This window comes from Echinococcus granulosus (assembly GCF_000524195.1).
Source record: "Echinococcus granulosus chromosome Unknown EG_S00008, whole genome shotgun sequence".
NCBI lineage: Eukaryota > Metazoa > Platyhelminthes > Cestoda > Cyclophyllidea > Taeniidae > Echinococcus > Echinococcus granulosus.
The window spans coordinates 821,526-841,660 of record NW_020170388.1 but is presented as its reverse complement, the minus strand read 5'-3'; the positions used below and the strand labels follow the sequence as shown (position 1 = coordinate 841,660).

Here is a 20,135-nt window from a genome sequence, read left to right as displayed (position 1 = left end):
TCTCAATCACTGCCAGGTGAGTGGAGACTTCCTAACTGATGTCATTCAGGCTAAGTGATAGACCTCGCCTTCGGTTAGCTTCACTTTACTTGATTCACCCATGAATTTTCAACGGTATTGTATCACCTTTACCATAAGATCATAAGGGCAGATAACAGAGTAGAAGGAACATTAAAATTATCAAGGCTCCTTGGAAGTACAAACAAGTTTGACACCATTAACAAAAATAAAACCATTAGTTGAACAACACCTCATTAGATTATGCACAAAACTGCGGACAATTTCCTCTACCCAGTAAATAAGACATCAATATCCCCACAGGTTTAAGTTGGCTTTGTATAAATGCGTAAGAACCATGCCAAATGACAGAGAACCGAATTTAATGTTTAGTGGCCTATTCTTGAAATACATGAGAGAATAAACTCACCGCAGAATTGTGAAGTCAAACCAAGAAAGCAGATATGCGCGTGAACAATGAATAGGAATTTCGTCAAACAATAATAACCGAGAATCCTGACAGGCCATAGCAAGAGAAAATAAGCTCAGATGGGAAAAATCACTCCTCGACCCTCGTTAAATTTGCATGGAACCCGCCCAGAAAGTGCAACATTCCAACCGATATTCCACTGTCCTATCTTCCTCGAACAACAACCATACAAGGTCTTCATACCAACTCGGAATGGAATTACCCACTTTTTTACCCTACGACTTTGGTCCCAACTCGAATCCTCGCGTCCTGAGTCCTCAGTTCATTTTCAAAGAAAAGAAACATGAGACGCTCATAACGCAACGTCAGGCAGTCAAAAGATCGACCGCAATCGACGATATTAGGAATGCCTTAGGGATGCATCACCGAAACTAAATGCGATATTTTTTACTATAAAATTACACAATCGGACTATGACAATTGGCCGTAAGAGTAAGAGCCTCCTCCAGGCTGTGATAGCGGCACACGCTCGGGTCGAGGTCGACACATGACTGTGATGCGCCGATCCCGGTGAACGACTCGATCGGTACCAGGAATCTGGCTGTCATTGGGGAGGATGGCGTGAGTAAGGCGGTAACGCGTTGCCCCTCGCATGATATAGAGCATGCGTCGGCGCACCCACACATCCGTGGAGGCGCCTGGCGGGGGCAATGCGAGATCCATTCGGCTGGCGGGCAGGAGGCTAGTGGACGGAGCTACCTCACTCTCTGGAGCCACAGTGAAGCGCGCTATGCTGTCCGCGAGGAGGGAGAGCACGGCCACCACCCCACCACAGTACTAAAACATTGATTTATCATGATAGGTTTTTCCTAGTTATGCCAAAATAGGGTGAAATGCCTACTTAAATAGGCCGTTTGTTTCAAATAGAGAACATTCACACAATATTTAGATGCGAGTTATGCTGATGGTCATTTATGATACCACGGATTGTAATGTTAACTTGTTAGAACGAATGAAAATTGAATTTAAATGGGATAGGTTTTGGCTCCTGCTATGCGAATGCGCCATTTAGTTAAAATACAATTCAAGCAGACTGTAACCATAAAACGCCATTAGGTTTTGACTACACCTTGATACCATTGCATGAAAATGGGGTGTAATTCAAGAATCTAGTGATGAAGCTCTGAAATAATGTTTCATCTGTACTGACGCCGGGGTAAACGGGTTGTAGGCAGTTTTTGTATTCATATAATACGAACACAGGGAATGTTATCAGTGTGTTGAAATGTGATTTAAGCAGGACGTCCCTTACTACCATATCTCTCTCGATTCAAAAGCTCTATTCGGGACACCTTCACGTCAGCAAGATAGAATGTTATCATGGAAGTCGAAAGTGAAATAGCTCAGCACTTTGAAGTCCCTTTATTTAGTGCTGTATCGAGATACTGAAGAATTAACTTTAAAAAGCCTGTTGGGATGGTAAAATACAGCTAAGTAGGCCGTCACCTACTGCAAAATCTCTCAGATGGAAAGTAGCTTTATAGCATCAAGTCAGGCCTGGAGAAGGCTGTTCACCTTAGGGTGTTAATAACGTAGCAGCACTTCATGCCACTGATGTACGTTTCCAGGAGACCATGGTTTAGTAAAATACTAAATTGATTAAACATAATTTTAGTCTGACGCCATGTACACATAAAAAAGAATTTGAAATACTTATACTCAAGTTGAAAAATTCTAAAAAGACCCATGCACGCACTACTTGTGATGTTATTGTGATTTTTCCACTAAGGCATGGCAAAAGAAATGAAATCACAGTGGATGCTAGCAATGGAACAAACTAACACTAAAGGATCACTTGCAAAGAACAGAGAACCGATAAAAAACCCATCTTTTGCTACCATATGTCTTGCTAATGTATTCAGTGAGAACTACGTAGTTTCAAAGTCAAAATACCGTTATTAATCATAGGTTTTTCAGAACAAATAGATTATAAAACCAACAGGTGTTTTAAATTAAAAATACACAGTGAACTGGTTGTATTTACAAGCTGGGTCGCAATTTGCATCAGTGAATAACCATGGTGCAGAACACTTAATGAGGAATAGTTGTGCTGATATTTCTAATGGACCTGCTGAAATACCGGTTTCGCAGGTTTGAAATAGCTGCCCTACAATCTATCAATGCTATTCGAGGAAAAAGAATAGCCAATATGCAAATCAACCGATGCTTGCAACGTGAAAATGACATTTGCTCTTCATAAAAAAGGGTCATGATACCTCCATGCAAGTGATATTTTGCAGCGATGAATAAAATGCCTGGTGCTCGAAGCTAGTACAGAATAGCATAAAAACTGGGGCAGTATGAAACCTTGTTAAAACACAATGAAATCAAAATTATGAAATGCAATCAAAAGTTAGTTAAAAATGTATCAGTAAAAGATTGAGATCATGATTAGGAAGTTACAAATTCCCAAAGTGATGATATTTCCTTACTTCAGCAATGATTTTTACATACTCGAATACTATCAACATGCGGTTTGATCCACCCTGTTGGAGCCAGATCGAGAACATGGATGTAAGGAAGGAGATCGTCGAAGCTGGATGCCTTATGAGCGCCTTCAGGACGCGGCTCCTCCTTTAGAACATCCAGTGTCTTTTGCCGTAACCGATCGATGATCAGGCGATTCGGAGCCCGCCAGTTCTTCCGCTCTGTCTCACGAAAGTCTTCTATGGCCTGTGGAGGGCGGAAATTGAAAAAAACTAGAATTTACGTTATCCCAGTGTGAGGTTTGGTAGCGAGATCGCGAAAGAATCGGATCAAGTTCGGAGAGCAGACTTTGCTCCTCCTCTTCAGTAATGAAGTCGGGGATGGTAATTAGTTCTTCGCTGACGAGTTTCTTGACAAAATCATCTTGAAATTCTACTGGTAGCTTAGTTGATTCGGACGATACAACAGTCCTTGATGACTGGCAACGGACGGCACGAAAAATAACAGAACAAGTTAATGAAGAGAAAGTGAGCGAAGCGACCCGCAGCATAGGCAAACTAAGATAAGAAACTTTTAAATTCAAGTTACTTAGAGTGCAAACGAAAAAAACTGATCGAACTACAAGCGTGTAGTAAAATTGCAGTCAGGTTGCAAATGCAGAAGACTCAGTGTTCACTAAGTGAGTAGAATCGGATACAATCTTAAAACAATAAACGCATCATTTACAGCGGGGCCCAAATAAGAAGGCCAGACGACCCACTAGTGCGGCAGCACACAAAGTGGCGACACTGCACCCAAGGTCGGAAGCATCATCAATCTTTAAGTAGGAAATAAAAAAATTCGTCACATAAGTTAACCCCAAATTTTTGTTAATATCCCGAATAACAAATATTAATGCAATATGTAAGTTTATATTAGGAAGCCCAAAAGCACCTTCCGAGGTTCTTTTGAATACACATTTTCGATTTTACCTGGAAAATAATCTAATTAAAGTTGCCAACGAAGTGCTGTGATATAACAAGAACAATTTGTTTGTAGCCAGTCACAGCTCACACAATGCATAGAATGCTGTTGGAAAATAAATTTAGGTTGTTATTGAATACCTCGTTGACTTTTTTTGACTGCTCACTGCACAACTGCGGTCTGAAACAAGTACGGTTGAAATATGCAAGTAAACCTTAAAGGTAAACAAATGCGATTTTGTCAAACTTCGGCTTAATGACTGCCAAACTGGCAGTTTTATTTTAGTAGGTTTCTCTGAACTTATGTTTAGTGAAATAGTGGAGAGTCGTTGACGTCGTAAATATGTCAGAGTTTCTATTCACAGTTTGCAGAGGGAGCACTTTAAGGAAAATATGGCATGCCTGTAATCCAGTTCTAGCTCTACAAAATTTTGGATTGTTCTTTCATCTGTGGATATGCAACAAGCGAGTCACGAAACGTAATACTGCGCCGGGTGTATTAACGCTGCAAAATGCAATATGAGGTACAGTAATTGAAAAATTGGGAAAGTCGACATTTATACAAGGTGCGACAATCCTAGATACACTTAAAACCCGAACATTCGAGATTTCTTAAAAGCAAAGCGCTTTTTTCCGTTTAACGTAGTTTTGTGTATAAAGGCGGCCGGTTAACCCGCTGCAGATGCCAAGACCAAAATGCTGCTTTAACCCTTCTAATCTCACGATATCTTAAAAAGCTTAACTTTAGTCCATTATCATTGTAAGGCTTTGGTAGTTTGTTAAAATGGGCGTTTGACTGCGTAGGCACTTATTTCTCCACCCCTCTTTATCCATTTAGATGCCCGGCTATCTTTTGTTCAAGTCGCTACTTTCCCAACCATTCATTTCCCCTTTGTCTAGCCCTATTCGCAAATCTTAAGAAAACGACTCCGCAATTTCCGTACTATTCATCTATTGGTCACTGAAGTATCTAACACAGCAAACAATAAAAACGAGATAGAGGTCTATCTTAAATATGTTTATATATATATATTCATTTAAAACAGGATCGCAAACAGACTACATAAGCGGAAGTCAGAGGCCGAATTTTGTCATATATATGGACGATAAAACACAGTGGTGATGACGATGGTACAAAACATACATGGAATTCGCGGTATTGTAAAAATATCAATGTACCACGATTCATGCAGCCACTGAACACTTTAAAATTCTAAAAAGAAAACAAATAAATTTGATTGAAGTCAAAGATAAGGGGGAGCCAATGAAACCATAAGTTCGACTAGAATGGAATTTCTGACGCTGCGAAACGCTTGAAACTTAACTTTAAGAGCTCAGTGTACTTACTATTTTCTAACTGATAGGAAGCTTTGTAGCTTATTTGTTACGTGGCCACTTTACCTCTTGGTGACTCCATCTGTGTGTGCGAGTGAAACTGAGCTGATTGAAACATCGGGTTGTTTGTCTGTCCCTGATTAGTCGCCTGATTGCCGCGACTGCCGACATAGAGCGAGTGATGCATGATGCCGTAGTTGGTGTCGCGTGTCAAAGGGGGTCGTGCAGGAATGGCGTAGTGAGGTGGAGAACGTGGAGCATATTGGCGAGCGGGGCTGGAGGCTCGCCGATAGCCCTGTTGGAGGGTGTTGAAATAAGGTCCCGTCATCATTAGTGCTGGTCGTTCGTAGCTGAACGAAAAAAAAGGTTGGAGATTGGCATAACCGCAAATCAAAATCTGAATAATTCTAGGTTATTTTGCCTCATATTTCTTCTTTCTTGTATAATGTCATAAATGAAGCAAAATATGAAGCATTTAAATCTCAGCTGGGTGGGCAGTAGTCAAGTCAACTACCAGGCATTTAGTGACTTTCCACGGCACTCGATCCCCAACCGCTTTGTTGGAATTTATTTTATAACTAACCGTTGATCCTTGGGAAATTCTCAACCTCTTTGAAGGCGCTCATTCGCTTACGCTTAGTCGGCATACGTTTTAACGAACATAATTAGGTACGTTTAATTTGACCAAAATAAAAATTATTTGTGTAAATTATTTCATTGGTCTTACTACTTCAAGGTGGATCCTTGCCCTTGTCATCCATGCCACCAGTCCTCAAACTCTTTTGTATTATAACAAAGTTACTTTTAGACTCTCTGTTTCTAAAACTTTTTCAGGGATAGCTTGGATTCTACCATGGTGAAAAATTCACTACAGAACACCAAAAATCCCGATTTTGCCAGCTGTGTGTTGCTCCTAAACATGACTTGATTGCTCTCTCGTTGCGATAAAGGACTTTAAAAGTGAACATAAATTCGCTTTTACGTTGCAAGCTACGGTAGATAATCATTAGCAAATATTATAAACCGCTAAATTTCCGCTACCTTAGTAGCGAATGCGTGAAATAAATGAATCACGGAGAGATGCTTCAAAAGAAAGAAAAAACTTGATGCTTACTGGATTGAAGTGAAGACACATTGACAATAACTTCACTTCTAGAGTTTAAACTTAACGGAATTGCGAATTACATTACTAAATAGTGGAGGCACCATAAAAGTTTTAGTTTAAAAATTATAGGCATTAAACTGCTAGAGAAAAATAAACGTTCACTCATTCGAGGAAGTCAAGTAACCACAAAACGGTACTCCTTTATTTATTTAAACCTTACTTAAATTAATGAGTTTATCTGTATATTAAGTTGAAAGTTATTCCTTTACCGTGAATAATAATTAATCAGGAACGGGAAAAAAATTACCCATGAACAAGAGTAGGCAGTGCCAAGCACGAATCCACCCACACAATCTGCAAATAAAGGCCAACAACGCTTTAAAAAGAACAAAGTGGAGATTCACTAATTTAACACAAGGTACTTTTGGTGGTCGACTTAAAGACGGGGTATATTACACATAAAAAAGGCTCCTAATCCCACTTTTACGAGATGGGTAATTAAGCACAGGTAGTTCCCCAATCTGCCCTGCCATTACCATAAACTACTTCTACAAAAACAAATTTTGGCAGGAACTATCCTGTCAAAAAGGAGTGGGCTTACCAATGCGGCAAAATAAACCAACATAAGTGCGATCTTGTTTACTTCACAAGTGGATAAATCATAAGGCCACATATTTGCCAAGTGTAAAAGTAAGCGAAAAGTAAAAATCCTACTTAAATGGACATGTGCGAGATGTGACAGCAACAGCAAGCCCGTCTCAGAAGCCATTAATATATTACTTGGAAACCAGGTTCGATGTCGATATACTTGTCCAAGTGACACACTACTTTGGTAAGAAGGCACAGAAAATCCTGTTGTCTGTTCATTTTTATACAGTATTCCACCTTGACAGTGATAGATGTGCGGAGTCTGTACAAAGAATGCACCAGACTAAAGGCATTCTGAAATGACTATGCATTTTGCCTGATAAACTAACCACCCAGAAAAGATAAGTCTAATCGCTACTATAGTGGAAATGTACCTCTTCACCCAATAGCCTTTTACAGGTGCCTATGTGGGCTGTTGGCAGAAAACAATAAAAAACAGCAATTATTAACGAGATATAAGAAAGGCAGTTTGTGGAAAATTTGAAAGGGCCTTAGAAAGTGCGTCCAACTAGTGATGCTATATAACTATTTTAATTCTTTATTCTTTAAAACGGCGCAGTTTTATCCGCCTTCAGTTTGAAATAAGATCATGGAAATAGGTATACAATAAATTGCGTAATCCCAACGTAAAGCGACTATGAAATGTGTATTTTTACTTCTTGTGAAAGCTTTGCTATGGTCTTTCATTAGAAATCGGAGCGTTTAAAATTACGACTGTAAGTAGGGAGTACATTCGTAGCCTGTGTCTATTTAACGGCCAGTTCGTCTCGGACATCAGTAATCTGGATGTCAAATAGTAGCCATGGAGCGCGTGTGGAACAGTGTGATGATTTTTAAAGTTTCTTGTGAAAAATTAGTGAAGCGCAAACCCGTGGACAGTGGTGCTTGTAAAAGGCTTCAGGCACCGCATGTAACGGTGACAGGGTGCTCCTACCTAGCTGGTCCCCAGCCCACATCACAGTTGACATTCCTGTGAGCCCTCAACTTATGGCATACCTAATCAACTCACAAGTTTTCGCGAAAATTCCAAAAGCGACCAACCTTTTTCTTGGATGTGAGAGCACAATACAACATTTAGAGTTTGGAAAAGTGCCAAAACAGTTTTCGAGCTTCAATCGACATAATAAACCTTGCTAGGATATTTCACTCATCTTGTCAGAACCGTATGTCAAAACTTCTCGGATATGCACTAAACGCTGAGACATGTCGTGAGCGCAGAAAGGAACTACGGAAAAAAGTAACTGTAGTTTATCCACTTAAATTTAGCTGTGAATTCGAATGCCACCACAGGTGTTAGGGGTTTTTAACTAAATTAAAGTTCTTTTAAAAAGTTATATACTTTAAAAAGGATTGCTATTAAAAAAACAATTCCATTTTATGATAGTACTCAAATAGAAACTAGAGGAAATTATCGACAGGTACAATTAAGCTCTGTCCTCCACGAACCCACCCCATAGAATCGACTTCCTCCGGATCTCGGTTATACTGATATCGATCGCTCAACTGTCTACGCAAACCTGGAGCCCCTCGTCTAGCCAGACTATCAGTTGGACTAGCTTCATGTGCATATAGAGGTGATGGCAGTGGTGGTTGCTGTTGTTGTTGATGGTGTTGAGTGAAGAAGAAGCCGGGGCTTAGTGGAGCTCCAGGATCTACAGCAGGGCGCGAACAGGAGACCTGGCGTTGAAGACTCCTCGTTAAACGTGACGTGACACCACTGCCACTGCTACTGCCACCGTCGCACCTTGCCATGCTGAGGGAGTTAGAGTGGATAAGATTCACTCTGGAGTCGTTGATGTGTAGCGCGGAACCATCACCGTCGTTTCCACGTCGCCACTCAGGCTCACCGACTGTGGGTGTGGATTCCGAGGCTATGGGCAAAGTGTTTGAAGAGGCGAATTTGTAAATTTCACAAAGGCTTTTTAATATGGGAATCTTATTATAAAGCCGTTCGAATGAAAAATCCCGTTTTGGTAACTTGGTTCATAATACCTAGAAAATAGCTATGCAATTGTATATGGTTGAGTTTTTGGATAAAGCAGAATTTGCAGGCACCGCTCTTTTGTATTTGGTATGTAAAATGGCGTACAGAATCAAGCTCTTCTGCCCTCAACTAACAGAGGTTTATCAGTGAGGTTTTCCAGCATTTATCATTAACGGTGGAGGGATAAGGAATTCATGAATGAGCAAAATTGTTATAAGGAGAAGGTTGTATTTACAAATCGGGTTAATAAAACCCCGGGCATAGCTGATAACCATTTACGTGGTCTGGAAATCCTCGATAAAAATAGTCCACTTTCAAGATTACTTAATGTAACGTAATTTGGCTTTGGTTTTATATTGCGCTTATACGGCCTCTTTAGCTTCTGCGGCTTAAAATTCCGCCTGGCACCATGATCTACTAGAAGGTGTTATGGCTCAACTCTTCTGTACCTTGGCGATAATTCTTTTTTAACACCGACATAGCTTTTCATGTCTTTGAGGAGGACCCTTCTACCTTTTAGTACTGAATGGTTATGGCTTTTCCCACTTAAATATCACCACCAATTATGCGGTTTGAGTAGTCCTCCAGTGTGCTATAGCCTCACAGCGTTCCGCGAAGCACTTTCTTTGAAATAAAGTGTGATTTTCGTTCAAATTTTTGCAAAAACATAAATTAGATGAAAAATGGGAAATAAAGGAGAATAAATGGAGAAAATGAATATCAGACAGCCGAGTAAGAAATGACTTAAATGAAAACTTGAAAACAACATTGATATCAGAAAAAAATCTGCAAAAACATTTTATTTGGTGCAGGTTTTTGATTCATAAATACAAATTGTCGGATTGCCACAACTACGAGCTTTTGTTTAAATGGGCATCTGGAATGGTAACTAAGACCTATTAAACCGATTTTGTGTAGGAAGTTCTGCAACGGGATCAAAGTGGAGAATGTTTCTCAGGTTGAAGCATTACAGTTATAGTAGACGATAACAAACTACTTCTAGCTTAAACGCGTCTGACCGTGTTACTTTTAACAAGGACAATTCAAGGCTTCCACACTGAGGCAGTAATTCATAAATGGTACTCTATATTGTTGTGTCTTAATAACTTTACAGCTAATGCCGTCGGCAACTACTCTCGTCTTATGAAAAGCTATTTTTTTGGTAGGAACATTTAGGGCCACATAAATTGGTGTCCATACGCTCGATTAACGCCAGTCCTTACAATCCGTTTTGAAAATTGCAACTTCAGTTTTCAAAAAAGGACATTTACCAAGAGAACAAGGGACACCTGCCAGGACATGTAACGTCGTTGACAAGATTTGTAATTACTAGTTATTTTTTTTAAATTGAGGTCTGAAACCCACACTTTTATAATTTATTAATTAATAAACTCATTTACACCCAAAAAGAAGCCGAAAGACAAATTCATAGCTCCCGTATTCTTGATGTGCTTACGAATAGTTGATCCACCAATGGGAACACGATAGATGTAGGGTCCAGAGAAGGGGCTCTCCGCGTTGTTCGAGGCCTCCACAAATTCCTCCATCTTTCGACAGACGTCTGAAAAAGTGGGTCGAATTTCTGGAAACCGACTCCAGCACTGTAGCATGTGGTCGTACCTGGAGGAGAAACATGCGCGTAATAAAATGGCCTTAGAGCTAGTTATTTAAAGCTTTTAGGATCATCCATTAAGAAGAGGACAAGTCTGTCGATGAGTAATAGATGTGCTAGTCTAGGATACATCCATGGATACTTTGACTCCATAGTAGAATTTGAGAAGCAAATTTTAGACAGTTTTTTAAAACTTAAGGAAGATTGATCGTTTGTGAATAATTTTTGCATAAGATTTGTTCTAAATGGTTTAAAAGAAGTAAATTTCGGAAAACAGTATTTCGCAAATTGGAGAGAGCGCATAGCATCAGTAAAAATTAGGGTAAAATGCGTAATTTTAAAGCATGCTTTAAGTTTAGATAAAGCTAGCTGCTAATTTAAAAAAGGCACATTTATTTTATTATTCACCGAATTACCCTCATTTTATTGTCTGACTAGAATAGTAAATCTGAAATTTGTAAGAAGTGCTACTGACTTTGTAATTATTAAATCCTTTTTATCAGCTTGATGTCAAATTAAATATTTTATGCATCCTCCTTTAGACATAATTTTTGCTGGGCTTTAATTTTAACGCACCCTCTTAGATTCCCTAACCAGATATTTTACTATTTATGGAAATCCTTCAGTGATTCTAGATGAATCAAAATAAATATTCCTATATACTTTCTCCGTACTATCAGCAAGAAAGTTACAAACAGGTTTTGCAAAATATTCTTCTGGTTGTTTAAATAACGCCCCCTCCTGATACACCAAAATAATAAGCTGCTATTGTTCTTTGAGTACGCCTCCTCTTTTGTCTTATTACTAACATAAAATGAGAGATGAAAGGAAGAGAATAGAGATATGATGAGTCGAAAACGGGTTTTTTGCGTGATCGGTCAAATCATTCTATTCATACGAAATCCCTGATAGCATGAAGGCATGATGTCAACGATGTTATTTTAAGAAATCAGCGGTAATACCGTCTTTAAAAACAGAGGCTTGACTTAAACTGTGTTTCTTGTTCTATAATAATGTTTAAGCAACAATATGCTACTACTGTTCAACCTTTAGCGATTGCTTAGCCACTTAAAATGTGCGGAATTCGCAGTAGTGCTTAAAGTTAACAATAACTATTTTACTGCTTAAAGGCAGAAAATTTAGTACCTTTGCATCATTTGCTGTCCATTCATAGGAGAACCTGGCAAAGTAAAGCGACATTTTTATTCTGAAAAGAGACAACTCACAGGGTAGCTGGACAGTTGTCCGGTTTTGACAACACATTGCCATTCAGCACCAGGTTGATCACCTCCAGATTTACCTGACCGTAGAAGGGGTCTGCTCCAAGGGACATTACCTCCCAACAAGTGACTGCGTAGGCCCTGTGAACCGGCAAGCGAAATAACGGTTACTTAAGCATTCTGATTAGGTGATGGCTTATCATTCACGAGATGAGGCGGAATCATAAGTAGTGACCTCTCTATTACAAAAGCAGTGTAATTTGATTCGCATGCATTTCCTCCTACCCTTTCAGCAGCCTTTTAAATCATCATTTTGCAAATATAATCACTAAACTACTTCTTTCGATTAGCATTTATGTACTTCCACAAAACATCTACGATGCCTAATCAACATCCATGAATTCTTTCTTAATAGAGATTTTTTTTGAATTTGGGAGCACGAAATGAAACTTAATCATTAATCAAAAAATTACATGTTAAAATCAAATTAAACAATGAAAATCAAGCTTTATTCGTAACATTCATTTACCTTTTCCTCGCTACGCTTTATCTTTGGTAATCACGTATCCAAGCTCTCATTATAATTTTTACATTAGTGATGGCACTACCCATAAGTAGATTTTGTAAGAATTATATGCACCAGGAAATAATGTAAACTAAATTGACAGCAAAGGTAAGGAGGTAGTACTCAATTAACATTAAAATAGTTATTCTGATAAAGCAATTTTCATTAAACATTGCTACTGATGTAAATTTGTCCCCTTTTAACAGTTCCTTCTAGATATTGCATTGCACTATCACAACTGAAGGAAGAAACAGACAGCGTGATATTATATACACAATAATAATTGAAAATGGCCGATTATTCGTTTAGTTCTTCGTTTTAGTTTTGCGGATACTGAAGGTGCCACCATGGTACTTCCGCTAAGCAGAATGGCCTTTGGGCCAACCCGGTAGTCCCCCAGCCCTACCGTACGCCGGTAATACATATCCGGCCTAAGTAATATATCCTCTTTTGTCTTCAGGGAAGTAAGAAACTTTTGCAAAAATTAGTGCGATTCCCTACGCAGAAGACTTTGAATAAGGCCAAATAAAAGTGGCCTTGGATATGCAGTGCTTAAATGGCTATAACATGAAACAGAAGTTTACCAAATGATGCACCACATCTAGCACGTAATAATATTTTTCATTAAAATAACGATTAATTTATTTTTTGCGGTTGTTCATGTTTGACTTTAGGCAATCCACCATGTTTTATCATGGTAACTGAGGTAAATTACCTTGAAAGTGTGACATTGCCAGATCATCTACCAAGTAACTTCAAGTCTTTATTTCAAATCATGAGATTGGGGCCAAATTTTGAATGCCTAAATGATCTTTTAAAAGACAACCTTCTACCACACCTCTTCTTTATGAATTGCACAGTTTTTTAACGACTTTTATGATTTTATTTATTTCATTTCCAACCCTAAGCTACTAATTTCAAACGTTCCCTTTTAAGTGGCCATGTTTGAACTCAAAGTGCTGTTGTTTACCCTTTAATATCAATGCTTATTCAATTCCCATGGAACAAATTTCTGTTAGTATTTTTACCCACTAAAGTTTTGGAACGCCTGTATTCTGCTAGTAGAAGCAAAAGTACAGCCTCTTTTTCTGCTCAAAAGTCATTGCACTAGTGTTAAGGCTTTTGGAAGAAAGCGTTTCTCTCGTACCAGAAATCAAGCTCTTTGATAGAATAGTTGTTAACTTAAAATTGATAGTTTCCTCCAAATTACTGAAAATGACACCAATTTCCTTGTCTTTGTTTAGATTTTGAGTGATATGACTTTAGAAATATAATAGCTGGGTTGCAGTGGTCAATTTCTCCTAACCACTTGTGTGATCAACTTGCTATGACTCTCATAAGTAACATAAAACTCGTTAACTAACAGCAAATATTAAAGCAGTTTTGCCCACAAAAAGTTTGATTTGACTTCTCAGCTAGATAAGCACAAGACCCACTTTGGACACCACTTAGATGAAGTGTTCTAAATGGCGCTCTTATGGGTTTATTATTGTCCTAAGTTACTGCTTCAGTGATAAAGCCGTAAACAACCAAAGTTCCTATTCTATATGTCAACTAAGTACTTTCCAAATACTAATTTAACGAAGCTCACCACAGTAAATTTTAGTCCCTTTGCAACCTAAAATGTCAGGGTTTGCTTCAAAACTGAAGGACAGGTGGGCAAAGCTGGCAAGGCAATAATTCCATACAAAGACATGTAAGAGGATTTCAAGCAACGGAAATAGTTTGGATGGAAGAAATTGATTAGCCGTTTGCAGCTACAAATATACAAAGTTGTGTCTGTTTGGAAATATCATCTCTCTGTTCTATCATGTTTTCCTGGTGTGAAATATGCATATGTGTTATTCTGACATCCGATGCGATTGTGTACAGAGGCAAGGAAGTAAATTAATCTGTAAACACTTTCAGGGTGTAAAAAAGCCTTCTACTTAATAATGTTTTTTATTACACGAAACGCGTGTTTTAAAAAGTGCCCTGAATTCTTGTCATCCGCAAATGGGGAAATTATTGCACTGTCTGGGTGATATTTTTCGGACTGAACCATTCCTCTTCTGGCAATGCAATTCTAATTGTGCTGTGTTCAGCTTGAAGTTAGAATAAGAGGAAATACATCACTTAAAGATAGTGGTATTCAACGAGTTTATCATCTCAAGTTTACTAAAGCCTTGTTATCAATACTTAGTTAAGATATAGAGATTTTACTCAAAAATATTAGTCAAAGATGGCTAGGGTAGTGGGTTTCAACTTTGCCATCGGGGTGTTACTACTCATCTCTGTTATTTTCATCAAAATGTAAAGGAAAACAGGTTTGGCGTACTGCGTTTCAATACTACTTATTCAATGATTTCGAAATGCGAAAGTTATGCAACGAAACTTTATATTACAGGGTTTCTTTAATACCCTCGCTACCAGTGTCACACTTATGTGACAAGAGCTCCTTGTCAGCTTATGATAAATAGTTGCATTTAATCCTTCTGTAAACTATTCGTTCAAGTGTAGAACATTAGCTTAAATTCAGAAAAACAGATTTACTCCTTTTAGGTTAAACAACTTTGAATCGCGGTGACCCCGGGGACGATGGTGCTAGTGAGTACCTATATCCCCAATGTCTTAAACCAAAACTTGTTAGTCAAATCAGTGCATTCACTGCATAGCCCTAGGTAATTTCTAAGCTATAATTCATAGCAAGTTTAACCAATTAAAAGCCTATTTTTACTTCCTCTCAAGGCCCCTAAGGTGACTGATTTTGATCGTACTGAGCCCTGGTGAAAAGTACAGATCATAGCACACAATTCAGCTGTAAATGCCTCAGTCTTTATGCACAAGAATTCAAGTATAATAAATTTGGTTTTACTAACCCATCCTGTTAATCATGACTGGGGAGTTACCATGCCTTTTCTCGGCTCGAGCTAGCCCAATTATTGTAGCGCTGTCAATTTATGTATGGAGGGGTAGCTACAATCTTCGGCACTTTTCCAAGTGATTTACAATGCCAATGAAATAAAGAAAACTGTCATGTGACTTTTAAGAAGAAAGCTGTGCATTCAGGCAGCTGTGCAGCTCGCATTAATTTTTTAGCCAAGAAAAGGAACGTAGGGAGTCTAAAATTTCGGCAAATCAGACAAAAATGGTAAAAAGCTGACAACTTTCCATCCTAGTGCCGGCAAAAGGCAAAAATACGAAAGGGAAATAAAATTTTTATATGCAGAGGAATATTTTAAACAATACATGATGGTTAATGAATGCTTAGGACCTCAATGATTTACCAATCCCAAACTGAACCTTTATTACTCAAGTGCTTCCTTTTCTTGCAAAATTCATCTTTCTGAGAGATATCGTTTAAACAGGAGAAAAGCATTTGGTTTAGTATATTTTGATCAACTTGTGTTTTGCTAACACAACGCCGTAAAAAGAGCTGGAATTTTACCTTTTATTTACGAGAGCTCATAGCATCCATAAAATTATAGCATTATTTTAAGTTCGCATTAGTTTAAAATCTACAATAAAAAATTCCAAAACTGGTGCCATTTTTCGTAGAGATAATTCGATTCATTTTTGAATTTGAAAAGGATCGAAAATGTACATTAAAGTGTTATAAATCGGAACATTATAAGTCATTTAATGCCTTGAATCATGGCTATTTGCTTTCCAAACGAATATTGAAGCAATTTACCTATTTATGATGATTCCACTTTTATTCAACAACAAGTAACCTGATGTAAATGAAGCACGCACTGATGCCAATCCCCATTTTAAATACCATTTTTTTAAGTTGTGTTGAAAAATCCACGATATTAACATTGTTTTATCGATAGGATCATAAATTGGACGAAGCAGTACCCAAAAGGATAATTATTTTGCCATTACCGTACCTTAAACACCTCTAGCAAGAAACCTGATTCACGGCAAGAGTGATTGATGTGTTGTCAAAATCAGCCTCGTTTGCAACCAGATATTGGTCATGCTTTGTATCGCTGCTGTCACATTAACGCGGTGACACCGTTTAACGGTCATCGAGTTCATTGACCCTACTGTAATACAGGTCTGGTATATCATGAATGCATGTATACAAAAAGATAGACCATTTAGGACAACTTTTGTTCCTTTTAAGAAGTTCATTATCAAGCCGGTTGTTCATCTGTACTTAGATGCTGGGCATGGATGCGTGTAAATTAGAAATGAACTACATTTGAAGAGACCGAGTTTTGCTAATGAGATATACTTATAAGGTGGAACAAAGCAAATGATAGCTATACGGAGGAAAATGGGCATTGAGCTGCACCAACAAGAATCTTTAAAGAACGTTTAAGAATACGCATAACCTATGGGCAAACAGAAAAAGAAATTTCATTATATTTTCTCATAAGTTGGTAATTACAAAGGGTACTCCTCAATTGCTATACATGGAACACGAAAAGGACAGCGTTAGTTCAGATTTAGAGGTTGCTTAAGAGGCAAATTTTACGTATCATTCGGATGCTTATTCAACGTCAAATAGTCTACGCATGTTCACAAACAATGTTGCACATTCAGGCATGAATTACCTTGCGCGGAATTACCACAGTGGTGTAGTATTTCACTGACACAAACAGCTGTTTATTGCTGCAATAGTCGTGCCGTTTTAGAGCAAACAACTATATTAATCAAACGGTGGTAGAGTACGTGGAGGCTACCTTGTTTGACCGCAAGATAGCCATCAAATAATTTTATTCTTGAATGTTGTAAAAACCCTGCAGGTGGTGTTTATTCTGAGCCCAATGAAATGAAACAAAATTTGGTGTAACTGACGACACCTACTCTTCAGTCTTCTCGGTTTTTTAAAGACGTTTTTACTGTTTCTGCAAATACAGCCATCCATTAGGACTTTCATCTCTAAACTATATTTGAGCGAAATTTCGATAAGTAAGGATTAGCATTCAATGCGTACACACCGGTGGAAATCTACTCGTAAACACTTTATTCTAGTTAAATTTTCTTCTTTGCAAAGAAACTGATACTCAAAAACTCGTTTTAACATCCACAACATGAACTCTTATCATTGGATTTTAAAACTGGGGAAAAATCTCCTACGGATTTTTCTAAAATTGCACTGTATATGGTTTTAGTTTACTTATGAGGTGACGAATGAGACCCCTCCGCGAATCGCCAAGCATTCTTGTCTATAAGATAAATACCTTTTCTTGGTGCAGTTTTTAAAAACTTGTCTGCAAAATAAAACGTCATTCAAGGACGTGTTTTGCACTCAACACTGAGCATTTCATCAAATCCGTCCTACTACAGTGAAAGTAGAAAAGTATTAGATTGATTCACTCAGAAAGTTTTTTGCTTTTTCAAAAAAATTTTCCACATTAGTCTAAAAAGGCTTCTAGAAAATAGCCCGGCAGAACGACGTGTAGTCTACAGTAGAAAACTAAAAACCGGTCCAGAAAGTTTAACGTCTGCATTCAAAACCACATGAAGTGCAGTAACTAATTAATAGCACGAAATTCCTTCTAAGGAACCAACAGACACCTAATCTGCTATTTTCTTCCGCAGAACAAGAACGCAGCAAGAAGTTTGTAATAAAAGCGTATAATGACCATCAAAAAAATGCCCAATCATATTGAAGTAGTTTGATTTCAAGAACAATAACACAGAAGAGATAGATACTTCCCAAAGTATACTGTAGTGGAGTAAATGATTCACTTAAAATTTTGCTATAAATAACGTGAATAAATATTGCCTCAATCTGCTACAAATATTGCACAGGTTTGACCAAATTTATTGTCGCCTGAATGCCAATATGTACAGCATTCATAACAACCTACTTGTACAAAAGAATCATGAAAATCTTAAACCACCATGAATAAATCTTGGCTGGAAGTTATTAAAGAAATAAATATTCACTGGGATTTTAATAATAGACTATAAGAGCATATTGGCAGTGATTTCCATTACATTAGTCGCATTTCATTGTGCATCTTTTAGACAATACTTAACCCTTTCGCGTGAAATTATGCAAAACTGATGTCTGGTAATATTCGGATGTAAAACTTCAAAGTTGAGGCCACTTCTTACCTTAAATTCATTAATATTTTGTACCAAAACCCTAAGGATTGACTAATATAGCAAAAAAGGGGTCAAATTTGTAATTTTAGGAGATGTCTTTCAAACATCATGGAAATAGTTTAGAGGCACATTAAAATGACAGAAATTATTGCTCATTTTGAAGCAAAAATCATTGAGTTTGCATGGTAGTTCCATATGGTTGAGTTTCAGGGGTTTCCGTAGCTTGAAAAAAGGATAATATATATTTGTGTTTGCGAATGTGTGGATTTTTAACTCCATCATTATGGCATAGTGTGTGACTCCGACGTTTTTGGTGAGATTGACTAATAACCAGAAGCCAAGCTGTTAACTTTGGAAAGGGGAGAAGATTTTGCCCAAACATGACATTGTATTGGTGTTTGCAAAACTGTCTCTTGACATTTGATATAACGTTAGTTTTATTACTCTACGTTCATTTGCCATTAACAGAGCCATGTTAAGAGTAGTGGATTCCAAAAGGCAGAATTTGTAAAACAATCCATGCAAACGTCAATAGTACATTAGAAAGGCATTGCTTGTCGGCTTAATTTAACCTTGGTTACCGGTTTATAAACCGAAAATTCAAATTTTCCCATTAGTTGTCTTTTATCCCATTGAAGTTTGTGCAGTTAATAGAAAGTGGGTGTAATGAGACATTTTAATGTTTGGCTATCAATTCACAATTTGAAATGGTTAACCATCTCACAACTCCATGCTACAAAGTGAAAGTGTAAAATGCGACTGAGACAAGTAAAAAATATGCTGAAACATTTTGCTGGTGCCCCAACTAACGATTTCTACATTTTAAAAACCTGGTGTAATAAATTGTCCTACCCACAAATTTAATTGAATAGTTGCATTAAGCCCAGGGTAGTTTAACTACAATATTTAGAACGAATAATAAAATCAAAATAGGTAGCGGAACTAAATATCCGCAATAGTGAACAAAACTTTGCTACTACTATTTCGCTGTTACCCATGTAAAACTCACAACATCTGGCTTTTAACATTAGCCAAAAGAGCTAGCATAGGATTTATGACATCTCCTGGTGTCATCAGGAAAAATGATAAGTGCCTTTAACCTTTCTTATCGTGCTGACAATGCGGTAGGTCTGGGCATTTTACTTGTTCCCAAAATTGATGCAATTTTAGTCAAATTTTCCTAAAAACACTCGTTAAAGTGATGCGTTGGATAAGGTGGATCCAGCTCAAAAATTCCCGAAATCATCATTGTGCTCCAGCATAATGAAATAGTAATATTCTTTTTCTTACCATATATCTGACTTGCTAGTGAAAAGACCCTCTAGGATTGCCTCTGGAGACATCCACCGAACGGGCAGTTTTGGTTCATTTCTTTTGCGGTAGTAGTCATTCTTGTAGATGTCACGGGCAAGTCCAAAATCACAGAGTTTCACAATGCGGCCGCTTTCGTGGTTGTGGCTGACTAGACAGTTTCGCGCAGCAATATCCCTACATTCAGAAAGAAAGTACCGAAAGAAGTTGCCAAATAAATTAACAAAACTATTTTATGGGTTGAGTTTTCTCATTATCCTAGGGTCAGCAGTTCTCTTCACCTTCAACCGGTAATATGATTACTAGGTGTTTAAAAATGGAGTGATTTTAATGTCGCAGTTAACACAAAACCGAAAAATTCATGTGACTGTAATATATACTGTAGATAATTCTGCAAAAGAATGTATTTTGACCATTTTCATAAAAAAATA

The 20,135-nt window shown here is 37.8% G+C and overlaps 2 protein-coding genes across 2 annotated transcripts in view; both read right to left on the bottom strand. All coding sequences in view use genetic code 11, as the record gives it.

The window, feature by feature from the left end:
* Window positions 1-898: 898 nt before the first annotated feature.
* On the bottom strand, window positions 899-11,893 carry EGR_01968 (Alkylated DNA repair protein AlkB; the record flags this gene model as incomplete). The annotated part of the gene is made up of 8 exons (XM_024491217.1): window positions 899-1,264; window positions 2,942-3,160; window positions 3,198-3,392; window positions 3,675-3,731; window positions 5,273-5,561; window positions 8,415-8,835; window positions 10,405-10,568; window positions 11,787-11,893. The coding sequence occupies 8 exons, from the start codon at window positions 11,891-11,893 to the stop codon at window positions 899-901; spliced, it is 1,818 nt and encodes a 605-aa protein (XP_024354360.1).
* A 7,786-nt stretch (window positions 11,894-19,679) lies between these two features.
* EGR_01967 (hypothetical protein) overlaps window positions 19,680-20,135 on the bottom strand; it is a gene marked incomplete at both ends in the record, with an annotated part of 21,727 nt that continues 21,271 nt past the window's right edge. The window contains one exon of the mRNA XM_024491216.1: window positions 19,680-19,881. Within this exon, the coding sequence (XP_024354359.1) occupies window positions 19,680-19,881 (202 nt within the window). The remainder of the gene's footprint in view (window positions 19,882-20,135) is intronic.